At 42.2% G+C, this 23,031-nt stretch overlaps 2 protein-coding genes across 2 annotated transcripts in view; one reads left to right on the forward strand and one right to left on the reverse strand.

The window, feature by feature from the left end:
- The window catches only part of lrrc75bb (leucine rich repeat containing 75Bb), a 37,503-nt gene extending 33,560 nt beyond the window's left edge, over nucleotides 1–3,943 (reverse strand). The window contains exon 1 of the mRNA XM_034095306.2: nucleotides 3,302–3,943. Within this exon, the coding sequence (XP_033951197.1) occupies nucleotides 3,302–3,577 (276 nt within the window). The 5' untranslated portion in view covers nucleotides 3,578–3,943. The remainder of the gene's footprint in view (nucleotides 1–3,301) is intronic.
- A 6,090-nt stretch (nucleotides 3,944–10,033) lies between these two features.
- Nucleotides 10,034–23,031, forward strand: part of ggt1b (gamma-glutamyltransferase 1b) — a 65,586-nt gene continuing 52,588 nt past the window's right edge. The window contains exons 1-2 of the mRNA XM_034096102.2: nucleotides 10,034–10,144; nucleotides 10,603–10,665. The gene's annotated coding sequence lies outside the window, so the exon portion shown is untranslated. The remainder of the gene's footprint in view (nucleotides 10,145–10,602; nucleotides 10,666–23,031) is intronic.

A 23,031-nucleotide genomic window follows, 5' to 3' on the forward strand; every position in this document is an offset into this window, starting at 1 on the left:
AAAACTAGAAGCTGAGCAGCTGAAGGGTAAATACAGTCAGCTCAATATGCATTGAAAAGCTTCTCAGAAAGCTTGAGGTGGAATCTGTGTATAACGCGCTGTATACACTCTGACAGCTCTAACACTTAGGGGCGCAGTGGAAGCAGAGAGGAAAACTCCTATCAGCATTTTCTCCTCCTCCAGCTTTTGAGTTGATTTATTACAGCGGAGCTCTGTGGGATTCCCTGACACATGGACTATCCTCCAGACCAGCGCTCCCTTCAATAAACCTCATTTAGCACAGACGCAGGAAGATAATACGTCTCCATAAACGGAGGCACAGAGGAATTTGGAGATTGTTTTATGATGATGAAGCGCTGTAACTGTGTCGTGCAGCTGCAGCATGAGAAATGAGCGAGACACAGAGATCTGATCCTGTGGATTCATTTGACTGATTCCTAATCTTAAAGGCAGGACATGTTTTTGATGTGGAAGCCTGTGTGCCCTCAGATCAATGTCCTCAGCTGCGTATCTAATCTGACGTCTGCCTTGTCACAAAAAGTGAATATAACGTCAAGCTCCTAACCGCAAAACAACATCCCACACATGCAGTTCATCAGAATCCAATTAAATATATTGCAGTGTGCCAAATCCATTCCCAGCGTTTGTTGCTTTACTGTAAGAACATGTAGCAGCTGTCAGTGTCCAGTTTTGTTTACTTACTTATTTTATCTTGGACTGTTATGATAATTAGGCCACAGATACAGGCTGCCTGCGCCAGGTGCCAAACACATGACCTTTGCCAAATGAACACCGTTTTTGAGAAGTATACCAGAAGCGCATCTTGAGGAATAGTTCTACTTTTTATGAAAAACAATTGACCCGTTTTTGAATTATTGATAAATAAGTTCACTTTCTGGCTGAGAGTTGGTGAGTTAATGAGTAGATTGATACCACTCTCATGTCTGTATGGCGATATGAAGCTAAGGCCAGAAGGAAGGTTAGGTTAGCCTAGCACACAGACTGGAATTAGCTAGCCTGTATCTGTTTGTTTTTAAATCCTCACCCTAACCCCAAACCTCACAAATGGTTAATATTTCTACATAACTGTATTATTGGATGAAGAGTATTTCAATCAAATCAAAGAGGCACCAAAATCTGGCAAGCAGCATATGTGTATTTAAAGTTGAATAAAATGAAGTGATTATTGTGACAGATAACTTCAGAATGGTCAGAATGGTGTAAATATATATAGAGATGTGTATATATAGATATACTAAATGTATATCTATATATACGACAGAGAAAATCTCTTCATTATTGTCTTCTCCATCGCTGCACATTGGTTACTCAGTGTGCATGTTGCAGAGCGTAATTGATAACAGTATTTGCTGATTCTTTGTTTACTAATGAATATGTAGAAGATCCCAAACTAATTAGATTAATGGCCCAGGAGGCAGATCTGCCATGGAGGTACAGCGTGGGGGCAGTGTTATTGGCTACTCTTTGTTATGCTTCCTCTGTGCAATAGAAACATGTTCCAGCATCCATCATCCCAAGGTGATTATCTCCAAATCCACCCTTTCTCCGAGAGGAAAAGCTGCTTTGCAGCTGGAGAACAACAACAGGAGTATACTCCTGCTAGTTTCCCCCCGTCTTGAAGAACTGTTAGTCAGACACTTGGCTCCAGCCCCAAAGACATACAGCAGCTCTCTGGCTTCACCTCAGTGAGTGATGGAGAGCGAATTCGTGCTTCGTGAGCAGTTTAAATGCCGAGCAGTTGAGAAAGTTGCTCCAGCTCACGACCAACAATTGTACATGTTGATCTTAAAATCGTGTTTCCTATTAGATGTGATGGACTGCTTTAACAAACAGATACAGACACATGGAAGTCTTCAAGGAATGTGCATGAGTCATATCCCTCCTGCTTCACACAAACATGAATATAATTTACAATTAAATTGAAATTCACCCCACCTATTGTATGCTCGGTTTATGGATTATCTGCAGAGAAGATTAGATACCTGCACATCTGTCTTCAATTCAGACTCCTCAGCATTGATTCCTGCTTTAATCTGCACACTTCTGTGTAAGCGTACAGATGGGCAGGGAGTTTGCATGACAGGGGGCCTGCTTGATGAGAACCGCTTTTGTCTGTACTTCAAAACTAGTCTTTGATCAATGCACAGCAACCAGAGGGAAGTGGAAAGCTCAAGCTGAGCTCCAGAAACTATTTCTCTTTCCTCATCTCTAGTTTGGATAAAGCTTCAGAAAGTGAGGATTAGACCTGGGAAGGTGTAACATTCGGAAAGGTAACAGATAGGACTCAAATGAAATATATCAACTATAGTGGGGGGCTTTTTCATTATGCGTTCCCATCATACCATACAATACGGGACAGATTAGAGATTTTCAACAATACCACAATACCGCATCAAGTGAGTTGTATAAAGCGCTTATTCCTATGTGGATTTATATATTTAAATTCCCTCTGATGTTTCCTTCACATATAGGAAACTGTGAAGAATGGCAGAAAAAGCAACATTTATATGTTATTGACTCAATATTTTTCTTGTGTAGCCTTAACCGTACACAAGGCAGCAGGAAAGTATTTCATTGGTAAGAAAAAATATTAAGATCTCAACGTTTGTCACAAAAAATTAAAGAAACCAAGGCCTTTTTTGGTTTTGGTGTCTTTAAAAAACATAATACACTCAGTGTTAGAGCTGATTTTATATTCAGAACATGAACTATCGCTGGCTATCCATTCCCTTTCAGACAAAACAGGTGGTTGATTTAAACCAAACATCATACTGCTTCTTTCTCATCCCTTTTTCTTTTTGATAAAAGAAGGCGACAGAGTTCAGGTCAGACATTTTTCTTTACTGGGAATCATTGAAAGGAACTTGAAAAAAGAAAAATGATTACATGCCTTACACTTTTAAACCATTAGCACTGACACCTGCAGATACACATGCTATAAAAAGTGGGACTTTCTCCAATGGGATCCATCACTTCAATTTGCTTTTGCTCGATAAATATAGCATGCATCCTAACATCATTGACAATAAATGTGAGATCAAATGAAATAAGGACACAACTGGAATGACTGCACCTACATTTTCAACAATCTGGAATTCAATGACCAAATACACTTTTAAATATAAAAAAACGTGCAGAAATGTTTTTAATAGGCTATATAACGTTTGGCCCACGTGTTCACCACGCACACTTCATCAAACACACTTGCAGCTTCAAATAACCTCCTCAATAACATCTTAAATAATACGTTTTCCTTAGAAATTAATCCAAAATAATTTACCTTCCTCAGCAGTTTGAGCACTTCGCCAGCTTGCTCCATCTTCTGCTCCCGGAGGAGTCTCTGGATCTCCCGGACCCACGCCACCCTCCTCACATACGGGCAGTGGTTTGTTCTCCGCAGCATCCCGGGCAGCTTGTCGGACTTCAGCATCAGGGAGGTAAACAAGAAGTCCCCGCTCCTCTCGCTCTCTCCCGGGCTGTCATTCCTCTGGCGTCTCCTCTTGGACACTTTCGTTTCAAAATCGAGACTTCTCTGTCTGCTCAACTTGGAGCCCATCACTCCTGAGAGGATGGTGTCGGAGGTGGTGTTGTTGAGAGGGATTTTACAACATGCAGCCAAAACATCACACTTAACTTGCTCCACTTGGTGAAATTAAATCAGAATCTTTATAATATCAACAATATCAACAACAACAACAACAACAACAACAACAACAACAACAACAACAACGTGTCTCGCCGTCCTCCCCCTTGCTTGCATCCGTCCATGCACTGCCTGAGCACTCTGGTATCCTTTGCTTTACTCATAGCTCCTGCGCTCCTCAGCCAATCACATCGAGGGGTTTTCTGCACGGAGAGTGAGAGTCGGAAACTGATCCCAGTTTAGTTTTCTTACTGGACCACAGGTCACAACGAACAGGTTGTTTGCTTGACTCAGAGTAAATCAGAGAGAGTGTTTAATCACCTGGTAGTATGGCCCATTTTAGAGTTTTATGTAACAATATATTAATCCAGTCATGTCAAAATGCCATAGATAGATAGCTGCTGAAGCTACAGGAATGACACTCAAAGTCCCCTGTTTTAAAGCAAAATGGTCTCCAGCTAAAGTATTTGCATCATTTTTGCAGAGTGCATGAGTTAAACATGTGGGTGTCGATTAAATAAGGAACATTATTGATCTAGCCAGGATAGATGTACCAATTTATTAAAATGCTGTGGAACATGACCCGTACATTTGAGGAGCAGAAAGGCATAATGATATTAGAGAAATTGATAGTGGTAAATCTCTAAAAAATCATTGGCTTAATTTCCTGTTGAAGTGTGTGTACTCCAAGGTGTGTCGGTAGACTGCACTTTACGGTTATTTACATTATTGATTTATCTGCAACTATTCTCTTCATTGGTTGATTATTGTTTTGTCTATAAAATGTCAGAAAACTCAGAAAATTGTCCATCTCAAAGTCCAAAGTGGTGTCTTTACATGTCTTGGTTTGTTAGTCCAAAACCCAAAGATTACAATCAATGAAGGCAATACATATTTGAGGCTGAACATAACAACTATGCAATTTAAGCATGAATAACTTTGAGGATGGCTCAAATATCAAGTAGTGAATATTTTGTTTTGCTGGTCAACTCTTCGATTACTTGACTTTGCAGCTTTAGTAACAGGTGCAACAGTGCACACTGCTAAGAGTGGAACATGTCAAAGAGAGAGTGTTTTAAAATGCTGCTGTGTTGAGTTGAGTATAAGTTTCAATGATATCATGCTTGGTCAATGCTTTTTGAAGCCAGATATAATGTGTTGTCAGGTTAACTGTTGGCATGTATTCCGGTTAGCATTGATCAATATACTAACAAGAGGCCATCCCCACTCCCCCAGATTGCCTACTGCTGATACATCTCTAAGATGAATAACTCCCACCATGAACCTTCATTAGCTTGATTTGCACATTAGTTCATGAAAACAACATTGATAGTGTGTTGCTCCAGCCAGAGGAATCAAACATCAGGGGAGCTAAAGTGAGTCAATTTACACAGTGAGACGCCATGCATATATCTCTACCTTCATCAAACTCATACTCTACTGCCATTGACAGAGATGCATCTTGTTCACCATCTAAAAGCATGGGGGGATTGCTGTCTCTCAGTTGGTAGAGATGAGTTAGAGCCAGAGCTTTCAAACCTGATCCTCTGTCAGCCCAGTGTGATATAACAGTGCTCTTAAATCACCAAACAACCACAGTGGGATAGAGTGTAATAAGTTGCATCAGCTCCCAGATGAAATGAAAGCCATATAAATGGTAGTGAGCTCTATTGTGGAGAAGAGAGAGACATATTCATCCAGCATCGCCTGATGTATCCCCATCATGCTAGTACTGAAGTCTAATTGCTCTTACTGGCTCTGTCTGGATTTTGCGGCCCACCTCATTCTCAGGGTCAACGATCTCCTTTTTCTTGACACTGGATTTGATCTGGCAGCAGATTCCCCATTTAAGAAAGTACAGAAGACTCTACAGAACGTTTTTGTACCGAGTTATGCATCTCATGGGTAAGGGTCACCAATCCCTCTGGAGGGCCGAGATGGCAGATATGAGGATTCGCAGGTGTATTTTCAAAAAGAGGGGTTCTTTTACCCAAAAATGATGCTGGCAACATGCTAACATTCAGCTCTAAACATTTTTTACTTATATGAAGCACCACAAACAACTAAGGTTCACACTTTCAGGGATCCTATTTTCAAAATGATGTTGCAAAGTGCTGGGCCCATAAACAGGTAAATTAAACAGAAATTATCTCTAAATGCTACCTTAAATTAATACAAAACTGACCTATCAGAAAACATATTCCAATTTGGGATCAACACAAAGTAGCCTATGTCTTATCAATGACAAAAACTGATCACAAAGGGGAACATTTAAAATGGCTAATAAACAAAGGGGTAACACAAAGACAACCACTTAGACAAAACACAGCAAGCTAATTTCTCAACCAATATGAATATGTTGGAAGCTAACCAAGGAAAGCATCACCAAATTGATGTTGTGTACATCCCCCCCATGACTTGCTTTATCCTGATTGGCTACTTCCTGTATTTAACAGCTCTGTTTGAGGGCCTGCATCATGTGCTCCGTCCTCCTGATAACATGTCCCTCCAGCAGCAACCAGCAGCGGAGTCATCCTCAGCACTGGTAACTCAAAGAAACAGAAATGATGACAACTTTAGACAAACCTAACTGGATGTGCTCCTATTGCAAAGTCATATACTGCCATCAAAAGTAAATCAACTACAGTATACACAAAACTAGGGCCAACAGGGTGGGTGGAGGGGGTCTGGAGGACGGGTTTGGGCTGACAGCCCAGGGGCACAGCGGAGGATCCAGAAGGGGTCTCGGGCGGACGGCCCGGGGGCAAGGCAGAGTTCAAAAAGGGGGACTCGGGCGGACAGCCCGGGGGCAAGGCAGAGTCCAAGGTGGGGGACTCGGGCGGACGGCCCGGGGGCAAGGCAGAATCCAAGGAAGAGTCAGGGGGCCGGGCCCGAGGGTGAAGACCGCGGCTCTCAGGGGGCCGGGCTCGAGGGCGAAGACCAGACAGCTCCGGAGGCTGGGCAGGAAAGCGCTGACGGGACAGCTCCAGAGGCCGGGCAGAACCCGGTGTCGGCCGGACAGGAACCGGAGCCGGTGGGACAGGCTTCGGCGGGACCTCCAACGGAACAAGACATGGGATTGGCAGGACCCCCGGCAGGAGAGTAGTCGGCGGGACCCCCAACGGGACAGGACATGGAGCTGGCAGGAACCCCAGCAGAACCTCCAACGGCACAGGACATAGGGTTGGCAGGACCTCCAGCGGAACCTCCAACGGCACGGACATAGGATTGGCAGGCCTCCCGGCAGAGGAGTAGTCGGCGGGGCCTCCAACGGGACAGGACATGGAGTTGGCAGGACCCCCAGCGGAACCTCCAACGGCACAGGACATAGGGTTGGCAGGACCTCCAGCGGAACCTCCAACGGCACGGACATAGGATTGGCAGGCCTCCCGGCAGAGGAGTAGTCGGCGGGGCCTCCAACGGGACAGGACATTGGGTAGGGACTTGAGAGGGGACTTGAGAGGATACTCGAGAGGGGAACCACGGGGGAACTAGAGAGGGGACTCGAGGAGGGACTAGAGAGGGGACTAGAGAAGGGACTAGAGGTGGGACTTGAGTAGGGACTAGAGAAGGGACTTGCGGAGGGACTCGGGAAGGGACTTGCGGAGGGACTCGGGAAGGGACCAGAGAGGGGACTAGAGGAGGGACTCGAGAGGAGACTTGGAGGGAACTCGAGAGGTAACTTAAGAGGGAACTCGAGAGGTGACTTGAAAGAAGGCTTGAGAGGGGACTCGAGAGGTGACTTGAAAGGAGGCTTGAGAGGGGACTCGAGAGGTGACTTGAGAGTGGACTCGAGAGTGGACTCGAGAGGGAACTCGAGGGGGGACTTGAGACGGTCGGTTCGCCAACAGAACACGGGGGGCTGGAGTCGGCCGGAATGCTGGAGTCGAAACCATGGCTGCTGGGGCCAGGACTGAGGCTGGAACCATGGCTGCTGGGGCCAGAACAGGGGCCGGAACCATGGCTGCTGGGGCCAGAATTGGGGCTGGAACCATGGCTGCTGGGGCCTGTACTGGAGCCGGAACCATGGCTGCTGGGGCCAGAACTGGGGCTGGAACCATGGCTGCTGGGGCCAGAACTGGGGCCGGAACCATGGCTGCTGGGGCCAGAACTGGGGCTGGAACCATGGCTGCTGGGGCCAGAACTGGGGCCGGAACCATGGCTGCTGGGGCCAGAACTGGGGCCGGAACTATGGCTGCTGGGGCCAGAACTGGGGCTGGAACCATGGCTGCTGGGGCCTGTACTGGAGCCCAAAGCATGGCTTCTGTGGCTAGGGCTGCTAGCCTGGACCTGCGACTCGTTCTCTTATGAGCCTTTTGGAGGCTCCGTGGACCTCCAAAAGCCAGACGAGTTCCAGAGAACGACTCTTGGACAGGAGCAGGAACTGGGGCAGAAGCAAGGGTTGACTCCAGACGGAACACACCGATGCGTGTGGTGTCATAATGGGAATTGGGAGGCAGGGAACCAGTATGGCTGGGGCTAGCAGGCAGGGGATAACACACCGCGAGGAAATCCAAAATCCAGCCAGGTAAGAATTTCACTAAATCTGGCTTCTCCATAGCCATCTGGCGCGCCTCTGCCAGAGCTGCTGAACCCCGGACGCTCCAAAAAAAATCCAATAATTCCTGCTCAAAAGGATCTGCTGGGCCCATATTTGGTTAGTTCCTTCTGTCAGGGATGAGCGAAGCAGGCAGGACCCAAACACAGATTTCTCAGAAAAAACACCTTTATTTCAAGGCTTAAATGAAACAAACTTGGACAAAACAGAACTCTCACCCCGTGAACAACGTCACGGGGTGCGAACTACAACAAGGAACTAACAAAGACTAACAGAAAACACAGAACCTAAATGCACACATGACTAATCAAACAAACAAGAGACAGGTGAGGAGGGAGGAGAAAACACAGGGGCACCAGGTGAACACAATCGGGTAATCAGGGAGGGAAAACAGACAGAAACCAACAGGCAAAACAGGAGGTGAACACCTTTACAAAATAAAGGTCAGAGGACAGATCGTAACAAATACAAGACATTTAAGAAGTTTAAAGCCACCCCCGGTGTAACCTTTTTAATCCTCTTGTTTTCAGGCAGATGCAGTGAACGCCGGGATGTTTTGGTGCAGGAGGTGTCAGGGTCGACAGCCAGAAGGATTTTCCAGGAGCAGAGGCATGTTGTGTAAGAAATGTTTTATTCTTTATTCAGTATTTATCCTAGGCTATTAATTGTCCGCCTGTCCGGTTAATGAGTTTACAACCATTCAAGTGAGAATAACTGACTAAATGTTTATTTAATCATCATGGTGGTGGGTAAAGTGGTGCACCATACAGTGTTAAGTTAAAAGTATACGGCTACATCTCTGTTGAGATGTTTCAGTGGTGGCAGCATGATCATTTATTTACAGCCTGTTGATTGTCTTAGCGCCAGGACAGCACAGATGTGTCATATATAAGCAAGCTGTGACTTGCATTCTTTAAATACCAGAGTCATCGTGTTAACAAGAGAGGAAGAAAAACACAAACACAGTAACTGACTTTAACTCAAAGCTAAATTGACTAAATATGCATATACAAGAAGAAAAAACAAACTTTGTGCCATTAATGTTTGAAGACAGTCGTCCAGATGGCCTCTCGTACTCATTAGCCTCAGTCTTGTGAAATAGAGGACGCATTTCCTAAAAAGAGTCCATTAAATCTACTTGTCACTTGAAACTGTACTCCAGCGTGTAGGTGGCAAGATAAGTGCATGCTATGCCCTTCTTTAAGTTCTTGTTGGAAATAAAGCTGTGTAACTCGCCCCTTTGGATATTTAGTACAGCTGATGGACTACAGCTGTGAAAACACAAACATTAAGTGTGGTGTTATCACAGCTGTTAATGTGCGATGCAGGGACCACTTTTATGAATAAAAACTACAATGATGAAGAATTGATTTGTATATTTAAAATAATAAAATTTTTAGAATTTGCTATTGCACCTCCATTGCATCATTATTTTGGGAAAAACATATCTTGTTGATGCGAGTAACGAACCAAACCTTAACCTATTTGATAGGGAACTACATTCAACACTGGCTGTCAGGGCTTCTTCTCAAATAGCAAATACCTCCCTTGATGCCTTCAGATCATCTGGAAATCGGATATTTTCTCCATGGACTATTTTCTTTTAATCGTAGGGTTCAATGGAAGCTTAGGCACAACCTTAGAGTTGGGTAGCAGCGTGCTGCTGAAATCTAAATACCTCTTTATCAGGTTGTAGTAGAACTTCTGGGTTTTGCATTTCCTGGGGTACTGTGTCAGAGTTTAGTAAATCATCCGTCCTGTCCCAGTTGGCCTCCACCTATTGGCCTGGCTTATTATTTAACTGACCCTTCTCCCTCAGCTCTGCACACGGTTCCCCTCGCAGTTTGTTCTTAGTGTTCTTCCCTCCCCTCTTGGCAGATGTGATCTTCTCCCTCGCAGCCCTGAAAGGCTTCATATTCCTGGTGAGGAGGCACTTTATTTAAAAACTTAAATATCAAAGGTTTTCTGAGCCTTCATGGGAAAGAATCAACAGTGTTTATTCTAGAGCTACGTTGCATCATAGCTTTGAAACAGAGCCCTTTGTCATTTTGTAAAATCGATATTGAAACCACCAGTAAACTACTGTTAGTTAATCTTTGTCACAGATAAGAACCTCTGCAGATAAAGAACTATTCATCAGTAATTTGTTGTTTCCTCTCAGTTTCAGGGTCCTTCAATGGCTCTGTGGTATTTGAGAGAGTTATGTGAAGCTTGAGCACAGATAACATGTTGTCTGAAGGTGTTTTTCCTTTGTCTGCCGGCATTTTTTTCTCACCTTGGTAACACAAGATAGTCGTTTTATGGTGGTCTGGGTTCAAGTTTAATGACTTTGTGATAGTTACATATTGAGAACCACAGTAAGCCTTTTACCTATCAACAGCCGCAGTTCCTGGTGTATGCACGCAGTGAGCAGCCTGTTGCTGAGGGCCCGAGAGGAATAAAGGTAAGATACATTATTGTAAACAAACAGGAAGCTTTATCTTAATCATTCTCATGGTACAATGTTGACTCCAATGTAAGGTTTTACGTTTTCTGGGTTTAACTCGTTGTAGCCTTTAATTGCAGTTAAAGAACTGTTCTTTGACGCAGGCGACACATTCTTTTTTGATATGAATTGAAATGAACTGGCCAACAAACGGCACAGGAATCAGGGGACGAATGGATGATGCATTTTGATGGAAAAAACTATTTATAATAACTAACTAAGCTACAGGAAAAGCAGTTCACCAATGCTGGGTGATTATGTTATTGTTACATAATTGAAAACTGAAATGCAGGTTACTCATTGTTTAGCGTTGTGAAAGAAACCACAAATGATGTGAATTTACATGGATAAATGATACAAAGTTCCTCACAAAAAGTACAAACAAGCAACCACAATGTAAATCATCTGTACTTTTCTGTAGATTGATTTCATACTTTTGCTGTGACCTTTTTAATAATTTAACGCAAGGCCATCAACTGTTACTATGCAAATACTGTACACACCCTGCCAGCTGCAGCCAAAGGCTTGGTTACTATGATTTACATTGGGCTCTGGCAAACATCTTCCTGTTCATAACCTCCTGCTAGCTGTAGCCGAGGCACACAGCAAATGACTGAACTTCAGAAGAAGCATGCGTTGAGTTCCCAGCACTAACGTACACTAAAGATGCAGCGGATCAGAACACTCTTCCTCTTTTTATATTTGTCTTATTAGCTGCGGTCACTTCATCACAGTTGGGACATCTCAGATAAACCAAAACAATGATTCAGACAACTTAAAGTGGACCTATCATGCTATATTTGAATAATATATTGTAGGGCCATAAAACATGTCTGTGAAGTTTAAAAAAACAAAAACAAACAGATCATGCATTTTAGCTATGCCTCTTTTCGCTCTATTTGCTCTATTCCAGCCCTGTCTTCACAAGGGCTGATTCTGTGTCAAATGAGCTGCAGCTGACCACGCCCCCCTGCAAAGGAGGGGGGTGAGGCACGAGAGTCATGTTACCATGCTGTTACCATGCTGTTACCATGCTGTTACCATGCCACGCAACCTCTCATTCCCCTGATAGGTGGAGAGTTGGCCATATAGGCGGAGCACCTTGTTTCTGATGTCAGAGCATTTTCAAATCTGGATCAGTCTGTATCAGATCCGTTGCAGCCCCGTTTTTAGAGATTTGGGTATGGAGGAAAAGAGAGAGGGTTGTGTTTTCTGACACTTGGTGAGTTCCCTGACACACCGGGGACACATATTCATGTATAAAAGACGTACACAAGTGCGTTTTGCATGATAGGTCCCTTTTAATTTAACGGAACCCTGGTGTTTTTAGAGACTACATTATTTTAAATCTACGTTTCAACAGGTATGTATTTTATTGACAATATTTAACCATGTCTAAAACCAATGCAAGAACGACTTTTTGTAAACATTCAAACATTTGGTGTGGCATTAAAAGGGAGTTTACCTCAACGCTGTAGCCTGCTCCTCATGTCTGCTTGAGGATGATTTGCTAAAGGCTACATTAGCCGCTACAAACATAACACATACATCTGTTGCCCTGAATTCACATCAGGAAGCAGTGAGAGCTGCTTTGACCCAAGCTGTTTTGATATTGTTGAGTCAAAAAAATATTTATGTTAAGGTTCGCTGAAAAGGTAGGACCCAAAAGCAGACTACAAAAAAGGTAAAAGGTCTATAAACAAAAGGCGAGCTTTATTACAAAAGCTGATGGCAAATGACATAGCATAAAACACATAGTAGCACAAGGAAGATATAATACCAAAACTGACCGTGACTGACATGGAGGGAGACAGGAAAAACAAACAATGAACCGACAGGGGAACACAGGGAAAGACAAGACTAAATACAGAGAGGGGTAATCACTAAAACCGTGACATAACACCAAGATCGTGACAATTGATTTGATGGGTGGCAATAAGATGCAGTACCACCACCTACTATGTTGGACAGTTGCTGTTTCTTTCAAATAATGAAAATGTCTCCCTAATGGGCGGTGGTGGTGAAGTCCATAGGGACTTGGCTTGGCAACTGGAAGGTCACCAGTTCAAGTCCCCGAAAGACCAAGTGCTACCGAGGTGTCCCTTAGCAAGGCACCGCTCCCCGGGCGCCGTACATAATGGCAGCCCACTGCTCCTAACACTAGGATGGGTCAAATGCAGAGAAACCGTTTCGTTACATGGTACCTGTACTGTGTAATGACAATAAATGTAATCTAATCTAATGATCAACACAATCTTAAGACTCGTTCTTCCTTTCAAAGTTTTCTGATTCTTTAAAGTAATTTTGGCAAGGCAACATGACATTCTGCACTGATTTCTTTTACATCACAGTGCTCACATAATCCTGAGGGATGTTTCCTTGAGACTTGTGGATAGTAGTTTAACTTCCAGCTGCAGCCGCACCAGCAAATCAGAATCCTAATAAGTCCTATGAGGTGTGTAACAAACAATTTCTTCCCAACTGAAACGTAAATAAAGGATACACACCCTACATAATAAACATGTTTAGTATATTATTGTGGCACACTAATAGAAAAGAATGCAGTTGCCCCACAGTTGGACTTCTTTTTAATTATTGGCACCCACTTGTATAAATTGGCGTGAACTCTTAAACTAAATTAGGCTGAAGTATGGGTTCAATGGCTCTGTGACGTAGGTAACTTCGTCACTGTGGACTGACGGCTTCAGGCCTTGTAATATTGCACATGTGGTTTAGTTTGAAAGTGTTCCCCCTCCTGTTTTGTCTGTGGCTAGTGATTGTGTTCACTTGGTGCCCTGTGTTGTCTCGTCCTCCCCCCCCCCCACCTGTGTCTTATTGGCCTGATTAGTGTGTGTGTGTGTGTGTGTGTGTGTGTGTGTGTGTGTGTGTGTGTGTGTGTGTGTGTGTGTGTGTGTGTGTGTGTGTGTGTGTGTGTGTGTGTGTGTGTGTGTGTGTGTGTGTGTGTGTGTGTGTGTGTGTGTGTGTGTGTGTGTGTGTGTGTGTGTGTGTGTGTGTGTGTGTGTGTGTGTGTGTGTGTGTGTGTGTGTGTGTGTGTGTGTGTGTGTGTGTGTGTGTGTGTGTGTGTGTGTGTGTGTGTGTGTGTGTGTGTGTGTGTGTGTGTGTGTGTGTGTGTGTTCTGTTTTCCCTGTCAGTGGACAGGTAGTGTGTGTGAGATCCTTGTGGCTGGTGACTGTGTTCACATGGGCAGCAATATTGAGGCTGTGTCATGTACCACAGCGATGAATACATGCCCACACCGAGATATATTTGAACTCTCTGCCTCTGCCTCCTTGCTTGGTCGGGCCGCTCAACGGTCAGTCTCACAGGCTCCATCTTCACAATCATTATAGGTGTCATTCTCTTTCACACTAGTTAAGACCAGTAGTAAGCCATGACTGTGTTAATGAGTCCCCAAATCATAGTTGTTACTTAGTTTTGACATTGTTCACCTGTTGGCCAATGCTGTAACATAACACAGAGATCCTACTCCTTAGTAATAACAATTTACAGTTTTTTTCAGTTGCTAACACAAACAAATCTCACAAAGCATCATTATTTAAACTCATACTCAAAGAGCAAAACCTGAGCTCAAATCCCCAAAACTCTGAACACATTTTCAGCTCTGCACCCAATTTGCAATTCAACTCGGCACTTTTTTGCAAAACACTGCACACGGTTCTCTAAGTAAGACACAGAAATCTGACATATTCACTTGTTTGCCATTTTCAAAAAACTGCCATTAAAAATGCTACACACATGAACCAATCAACAAATACACATGCCAAATGACCATAAACACCAAACTGCTTTATTGTTGACTCATTTATCAGGATGTAAGCAATAGAAAAAGGCTTCATGTAAGACATTTATAAAAACAACAACGGATATATGGACAGCAGCAAGAGGAAGAGGAAGAGGGAGGAAGTTATTTGCAGTATAACGGTTGTAGCTGTTTGACCGCCAGGATACAGGGGATGCTTCTTCTGCAGGTTGATGAGGAGTTGTAGCCGGCCCATTGAGGTGGTACAATTCTGCGAAAGTATTTACAGTTTTTTTCGATTGCTAACAGCATTTTTTTTTAATTGCTCAGTTTCTCAGAACACTAAACACAATTCACAAAACCACACACCCAAAGTGCAAAACACCTAATTTCTCCTGCTAAATTAAGAACTGCACTCAAAACTACATAAACACTTAACAAATGCAAACTTTTGCACCAAATATAACACACTTCATTCATAATACTAGATTGTTTGACCACCCAACTGCTGAGCATAATCTAAAGCAGTGGTTCTCAACTGGTGGGTCGCAAAGTTGACCACACCACAGTACATTGTGCAGGATTTTTGTACGGTTATAGTATGCAACATGCCAACAATTCAATTATGGTTTGCAAAAAGTGCCATGTTAATTTGCAAATTGTGTGAAAAGCTGAAAACATGTTTTGGAGATTTGAGCCGATGTTTTGCTCTTTGAGTGTCAGTTCAAATAATTGTGCTTTATGTATGATTTTAGTGTGTTAGCAATGGAGAAAAACTGTATCTCTCTGTTTTTTCTTAAAATATTTTTTGTATTTATTTTTCATCAAAGTTTTCCTTTCACTTTACTGTATTTGACAAAGGCTTAATTTCTGTGTACACAACTGTAACTATGTGTTGTGCAGGAATGTTGCACCAATTTGTTTTGGAGAAAAACAAAAGTATAACAACTGTATATTTTAAAGGCTAAGCCTTCCCAAATATTTTTGTCACTGCATCCTGTTAAAATAAAAATATAATGTATAATGTTTGTGTCTTTGACATTAGCGCTGTGCCCTGTAGCCCTACTATGACAACCCTGTCTCCTAAAAATTACGTTCCCACAGAACTAAACTGCATTCTCAATTACGTTTAGCCAGAAGCTTATTTTCTCCCACGTTACGTTAGTTCAGTCAGACAACTCACGTGTTTCTTTAACATGTTTATTAGAAGTAGCATATAGTTAAGTTTGGCGACTAGGCTCAGGCATCATCACTCCATAGATATACATAGCACGATGAGTGATGATCAAATAACTAACCCCCGAACCTACAGGTGGAAGCTGGGGTGGTGGTGGGGCAGGCAAGCAGCAGCGACGTAGAGGTAGCTGCGGCAAAAGCAGCAGCAAGCAATGCATGGAGAGAGATCCAACAGGTTAAATAGAGCGGTATATTAAAGGAATGGTCCACTCATTAGATAATTAATCAAAACTTCAGTATTTAGTGAAACATTATGTTTAAACCATACCCTGAAGAAATCAGCGATATTCCCCGGTAAATAATGATTTTATAGCTCTTTTTGATCAAAACCTTTATATTCCGTCTGGCCGCCGCCATTTTTGCCATTTTCAGTAGTCACGTGATGGTCGTGACGTCATCCATGCGTTCACTTTGTCAACACACGGAAACATGGCTGAATATTTGAGTTCGGACTCGTCAGCAGAGGAAGAAGTTTTGATGTTTTATCAGTATGACAATACGACACCCTCTGTCCGTAGACCCTCACATCGTACAAGGAAAAACTTCCGAAGAAAACCCCCAGTTTAAAGGGAACATGGGAACAGAGGAGGGATCCCTCTCCCAGGACGGACAGACGTGCAATAGATGCCGTGTGTAAATTGAAGAGATAATACATTTGCAACATAGGTAGTCCAGATGTTTGGAAATGCATGTGTGTGTAATAGGAAGATGATATAAGATACTATATGTATGCATGTAGTACCACCCTTGCTAGCGATTCCCTCTCTAGTTTAGCATACTCAGCTTCGTTGTCCCTGGCCATAGAATCACGATTTTATGGGGCCGGAAAAAACTGGGGGAAAATACACACTAGTCGGTACTACGCTATATGGAAAGGCCACCAACAACTGTCCTGGCCTGGATGCTAAAGGACGTTAAAACGGGACTAGCCGCTGCAATGGAAATGCGCTATAACATACCTTATTCTTACTCCGAGCACTACTTCTGCTCCTCCGTCGCTTCACACTTGCAGAGGGCGATTTCTCAACTGGCCGAACTGGTGTCCTGGTCGGTGATGACACCAGAAAGACCGATGGTACTGCATCTCCATTAAGTAATGGTTGTTCCATAAATCCCATGTTATGTTTTATCATACTCTCAGAGTAGTCGTCCGGAAATTTGAAATGTTCGCTGCATACATGAGCCTGTGAATCTTTCGGTTCGGGCCGGCCACATTTCGCTAGCCACTGCCTCTGAATGTACTTCTTACGCTTACCTTTTGGCAACAGATGGAACTAAGCATTCCGTGGATTGTTCCTATCAGAATTGTGGCAATATTTCGCGATACAGTGAGGCATATTTGAAGAGAGAAATTACAGTAAATAACATGGAGATCAACGTGTCCTCGAAAACCAAACGCATGGTTTACGTCACGTCCGGAAAATGGCGGCGCCCACAGTGTTGATGTTATTTCGGTATATAATCAGTATAAAGTCATCGGATTAAAAAAAAAAAAAGACTGGCAGAGACTGGTCTGTTTTATCGGATGATAATTATTTAAAAATGAGTGTCATGAGCATACCATTCCTTTAAGGAGACTCTGTTTGGTTGTTTGTAGAGTGGCAAGGGGCGTTATGTATTAATGCAGCATAAGTGCTCGAGTTGACTGCCTGAACTAGCTCGCAGGCTTCGCCCCATTTATGAACGTATATCAAATACGTTTATTTTCTACATATCTTCTAGAAACATATTTTCTCCCACGTTACGTTAGTTATGAACGTATATCTTAAATACGTTTATTTTCTACATATCTTTGCCATTTATTGTCTTGCTTATAATAATGATAATAGTCATTTATAAATATCATTTTAGAGCACACATTTGAAATCAACAATCGGGCTCGATATAGAGTGGCGAAGTCCCTCCCCTTCCGGGGAACCTCCATGGGACCTTATTTCTGAAAAATTATGTATTGAAGTCAATGGAGAGAGAAAGATTATCTTTTGATCCCGTTTGAATTGTGCAACTAATTACACATATGATGTTTGTCAATTTAAAAGATAATTTTGCAAGTCAAAACAATTAAAATGTGCCGTAAAACTGTGAAGTAACACATTTTTTTGTGTGAAGCGCTCAATGAACTCTGGTCTTGCATAGTCACCAACACCAAGATGGCCGTCACGTTAGCACATTTCACCTCTTTATTTCAGAATGAAGCGAAAAGTATTAAAAGAGGTGAAAATCACTACAAGTCTGGCCATGTTGAGAACTGTACATACTGTACACAAAAGGGGAGTTAGTATGAAAATTGTAGGAGCAGACACAGTTGTGGTGGCTTAAAGCCCAGCTCTGCGCCGTCCGTTTAGATGAGCCTGGTCAGATTAATAAGAAAAGGAGTTCAAAACACCGGCATACAAGTTATAACAATAATCTGATTTTAATGGTAAAAAGACACAATAGGAAAATACAGAGTGCCCTGTAACAGAGCACTCCGGGCTCCCCGCTCCACTGCCGTGCGATACAGGTATCGGGACCGGCCAGTCAGCAACAGGGGGCACCGTGCATGAATAAACAACAGTATATATGGACCTTTTTGGGGCGGAGAGTCACTTCTTATCTTCCACTGGATTCTACTCCTTTAATTTCCCAGGGAAGGTTTCACACAAATTATTAATTTCTCAGGGAAGGTTTCCCACAAACTATTCTTTCTCAAACAATCAAACATTGTACACAGATATATTAGTATCAAACATTGGCCCCAAAAAGAACCTTGAAAAGGATAAAAAAATCTAAAAATAGATTCTTGATAACGAAAACTATGACGAAATGTAAATGTAGTTTTCGTTGACGAGACGAGACGAGACGAAGGTGTTAAGGGTGGACTATCGGACATTAAAAATGCAGGATATTATTTTCCTCCAATTGTCCGTCTTCTCTTTCAAAATGCATCCCTGTCACTGGTTGAATTATTTGGGATTCTGGGAATTTGCACACCTCACTCACCCCCGCCCACCCCAGCTTCACTGCAGCAGCACAGGTGGTGATGATATCCAAACAGTGAAGATGACGGATTCAGCGAAAGCGCTTTTAGTTTTTGGTCGCAAAAAAAGAATAGATATATGGACCAACTTTCTTTATAACTCGGTAGAAAATAAAACACACTGCACTGCAACTGCGGGAGAAGGAGAGACGCCATGTGGCTTCAAATTAGTTGGGAAGAATACGACTAACCTGAAGAGGCACTTGAAGGCGCACCATCCTGCTATTTATGCCACGGTAAGTTAGCTAACTGTAACGTTACATGATAAGTCGTAACTAACTCGTATGTGGTAACGCTAACTAAGCATATACATTTGCTAACGTTAAGTCTATGTTACTGGGCAGTCTGCATTGGCAAGTTGCCATTGCCAATGCAGACTGCTAGCTAGTCACTAGTTACTAGAGGCAAATGTACTAACTATCTATGTTAGCTTAGCCTTTCTTGCAAACACGTTTTCAGTTTCCGGTAGCAAATGAATGATTCTGGCAAGTTCCAGGCTAATGTTGGCTGGGCTTGCATTGCAATAACTATCTAGTCACTGCAATTATTGTGTTGTTTTTTTAAGAGTACACGGCAATTTATTTGGAAAATACTTTCTTATCTCTAAGGCCAGGTAGGCATATATAATAGGCTAGTTGTATTGTATTATCACATAATTAGAATCTTCAAAATCTAAACTTGATATTATTGATATACTATATTTTAATGATAATACTATTACCAAAGGCATATTTTAAAGGGATTAGCCTACATTTAATTAATTGGAATTCATCTGTAGGCGTTGTAGTTCTGTATAGGGAGTAATTATGCAATCTTATTTTTCCTCACCTAGATCCCAGAGACGAGTACTCCAAAACAGCAACCTGGTGCAAAGAATAAACAGTCAACTATCCCAGCAGCGTTCTCTTCCTCAGGACCAAAATATAAAGCAGACTCGCTGGAACAAGGCACCAAAGAAAAGGTCATTGCCCAGTGGATTGGACGCACCGGTCTACCTGCCCGTACAGTTGAGGATGAGGATTTCATCCTTATGATAGAGACCTTCGATAAGAGGAGAAGTGCTTTCCTCAAACTGAATAGAGATCAGTAGGCTAAAAAGTTGTTAATACTACTACGGATGTCTGTACTTTGTCTGTTACTTTATATGAGAGTGCACTACAGAGGTGGTTCCCTCTGATTGTTTATAAGGCCAAGTTTATTCAAGGTTTATCTTATTCTATAGGTATGTACTGTATGCACTTTCAACATTTTTATTTTATTTGTAGGTACAGAAACGTATAATGTTAAGGTGAGGGATAGTTTTATACAACAATTTATACTTTATAATTTATACAAGTTACTGCTTTGCACTGCATCTTGTGAGGGATGACCCTCTGTTCTGACAAGTTACTGACACACCATTGATAAATGTAGAGAGTCTACAATGGACTACAGTTTGAGTCACTGAGCTAACTCAAGTCTGTAATTTTCGTGATCCAAAACTTCAGGTGTCATGTCATTGTTCATCATTTATTGCTCTGTTTTGGGCATACGTGTCTTCACTTTTATTGGAGGTTTCGGAAAATAAATATAAGGCTAAAAAAAATAATGTTTTGGTTCTTGACTTGGAGTAAAGAACATTCCACTATGTTACCAGTACCACTTGTATCTATGTGTATGCACTATCCTTACCTTAGAGGATCAGCAAGGACAACACAACAGTATTGCACCAATGTGAGAGGCTAGAGATATCAAACTAACTAAGTAAAGGGTTAAGAGAGTGAAATGTTGCTTTACAAATTTCAACACTTGATACGGTCACCTTGATTCCAATTTCAGATACCTGTATTTGCCTAACTGAATTGGTTTAAAGAGAGAAAACATTTTGACTTAAAGTTAACTAAAATGTAATTTTTCATCAACTAAAACTGGACTAAAACTAGACTAAAACGTTTTGAGTTTTCGTCGACTAAAACTAGACTAAAACGTTTTGAGTTTTCGTCGACTAAAACTAGACTAAAACTATAAAGGATAGAAATGACTAAAATGTGACTAAAACTAATAACCATTTTCGTCTAGCTTTCGTCTAGCTGCCAAAATTAACGTGTGTGTGTGTGTGTGTGTGTGTGTGTGTGTGTGTGTGTGTGTGTGTGTGTGTGTGTGTGTGTGTGTGTGTGTGTGTGTGTGTGTGTGTGTGTGTGTGTGTGTGTGTGTGTGTGTGTGGTGTGTGTGTGTGTGTGTGTGTGTGTGTGTGTGTGTGTGTGTGTGTGTGTGTGTGTGTGTGTGTGTGTGTGTTGGTCAGGGAGTGTATTGTGTGTCAGGGTGTGTGTTGGTCAGGGAGTGTATTGTGTGTCAGGGTGTGTGTTGGTCAGGGAGTGTATTGTGTGTCAGGGTGTGTGTTGGTCAGGGAGTGTATTGTGTGTCAGGGTGTGTGTTGGTCAGGGAGTGTATTGTGTGTCAGGGTGTCTGGGAAAGTGTATGTAAGAAGGTTTATATATATATATATATATATATAGGATTACTTAAAAACAGTCCCAAATAATACATGTTCACTTCAATACAGTTCAAGATAATACCTGTTTACTTTAATACAGTTTAGAACAATATCTGTTTGCTTTAAGGTAGATATGGTGCAAAATGCGAGAGCGTGAAAACCTGATGTGAGCACTTGCAGAAAAATAATCTGAGTTTGTGTGCATACATTTACACTTGTATAACATATCCACGTAACTGTGAACCAAATGTACACTTGTATAAAATATCCACGTGAACTGTGAACCACATTTACACACTTGTAAAAAATATCCACGTAACTGTGAACCAAATTTGAAGTCACAGAAGAAAAAAAAAAGTGTTGTAGCTTGTAGAAAAAAAATGAACTTGGAGATGAAATGTTCACTTGCAGAAAAATACATATTTTTTAAATATATTTTCCATTACAACTGCAACTTTATTTATTACAACCTCTCAAATCAGTCATTACAACTTGACGAATCTGCTCTGTGGCAGTATAAATCGACGAATCTGCGGTCTTGACTTTTGCTACACTTCTTGCGATAAATGTGTCGCAAAAGTAATTTTCACCTGTAGGGGTGGGGGGAGGGAGGGGCGAAGGGGCGGAGCTATCAGAACAACGAGGCTTGGGTCAGTCACAGTCACAGTCAGGTCGAACCGGATGACAGCGGTGCTGTTCGCTAACGGTTCGTGTCGCTACTAGTCCGCTGACATGGCGCGTCAATCAACGGTAAATTTTGCCCATTACTTGCCCAGTATTACTTTGAATATTACTATTGTGATTGAGGATTAAATCCGCTTTGAAGACCACCGTTTTATATCGTGCAGTTTAGCGGCGAAATAACGTCAGTCAGCCAGCTAACGCTAGCTTTGTTGAGTTTATGCTAGCTAAACAATTAGTGGTTGTAGTCTATACAGCAGTAATTCATATATTATAGCCTACTGCTTTGGCACTAACGGTTGATAACCGTTTATGAAAATAAAAACAATTGAACTGTACTGAAATAATGACAAGTTTTATAATTGTCTTGGGCTCCTGCTGTGTTTTTAAAGCCTTTGTAAATTATCCATGCTATTTTCTATTTAGCTAACGTCGATGTATGTGAAATCAACCTCACAATAAGATGTGTGTATATTACAATTATTAATGTCATATTTCAAGATGATTACTTAGATATTACAATATGGTTGGTTGAGCTGGAGTTCATTATTGAGCTTACAAGTTAACGTCACAGTCATCTGAAGAACGAACCCAAACCTTGTTGTTTTTATTAATTGTATTACAAATTGATATCAAATAAACAGTAAGCATTGGTAACACAATTTCCAAAGTTACAGTAAAATAAAAAGGACCCTGACTCGGACAATACACAATCCAACTTGTTCAACAGAAGAGAATCAGTTATATTGTTTGTACACATGGTACTTTACATATATATATCTGTTTGTTTAAAGTGTCCAGGTGATGCAGACAGGCTGGACCAGAGAGTGACGGCCCGTCTACACTACAGCGTCGACAGCGTCGAAAGCTCCAATCTGCCCATTCACTTTCAATGGGGTGACGTCACGTAGCCGCGCTTTTTCGCCGAACTGAATTGTGGGTAGCAGAGCGGTCCGTCTCCGGCGACAGAAGTTGAACAATGTTCAACTTCTGACGCCGGAGACGCCGGAGTAGCCAGCGCCAGCCAATCAAATCCCGTTTCCCAAAATCTGACAGCTGAAGCCGTAGCCAATCAAACCGCGTCTAAGCTGGGAGAGATATCCCGCCGTTCATTTCTATATTTCAAAAAAAGTCGGAGGAGAAACTAACTATCGC

This window comes from Pseudochaenichthys georgianus, chromosome 12, assembly GCF_902827115.2.
Source record: "Pseudochaenichthys georgianus chromosome 12, fPseGeo1.2, whole genome shotgun sequence".
NCBI classification, from domain to species: domain Eukaryota; kingdom Metazoa; phylum Chordata; class Actinopteri; order Perciformes; family Channichthyidae; genus Pseudochaenichthys; species Pseudochaenichthys georgianus.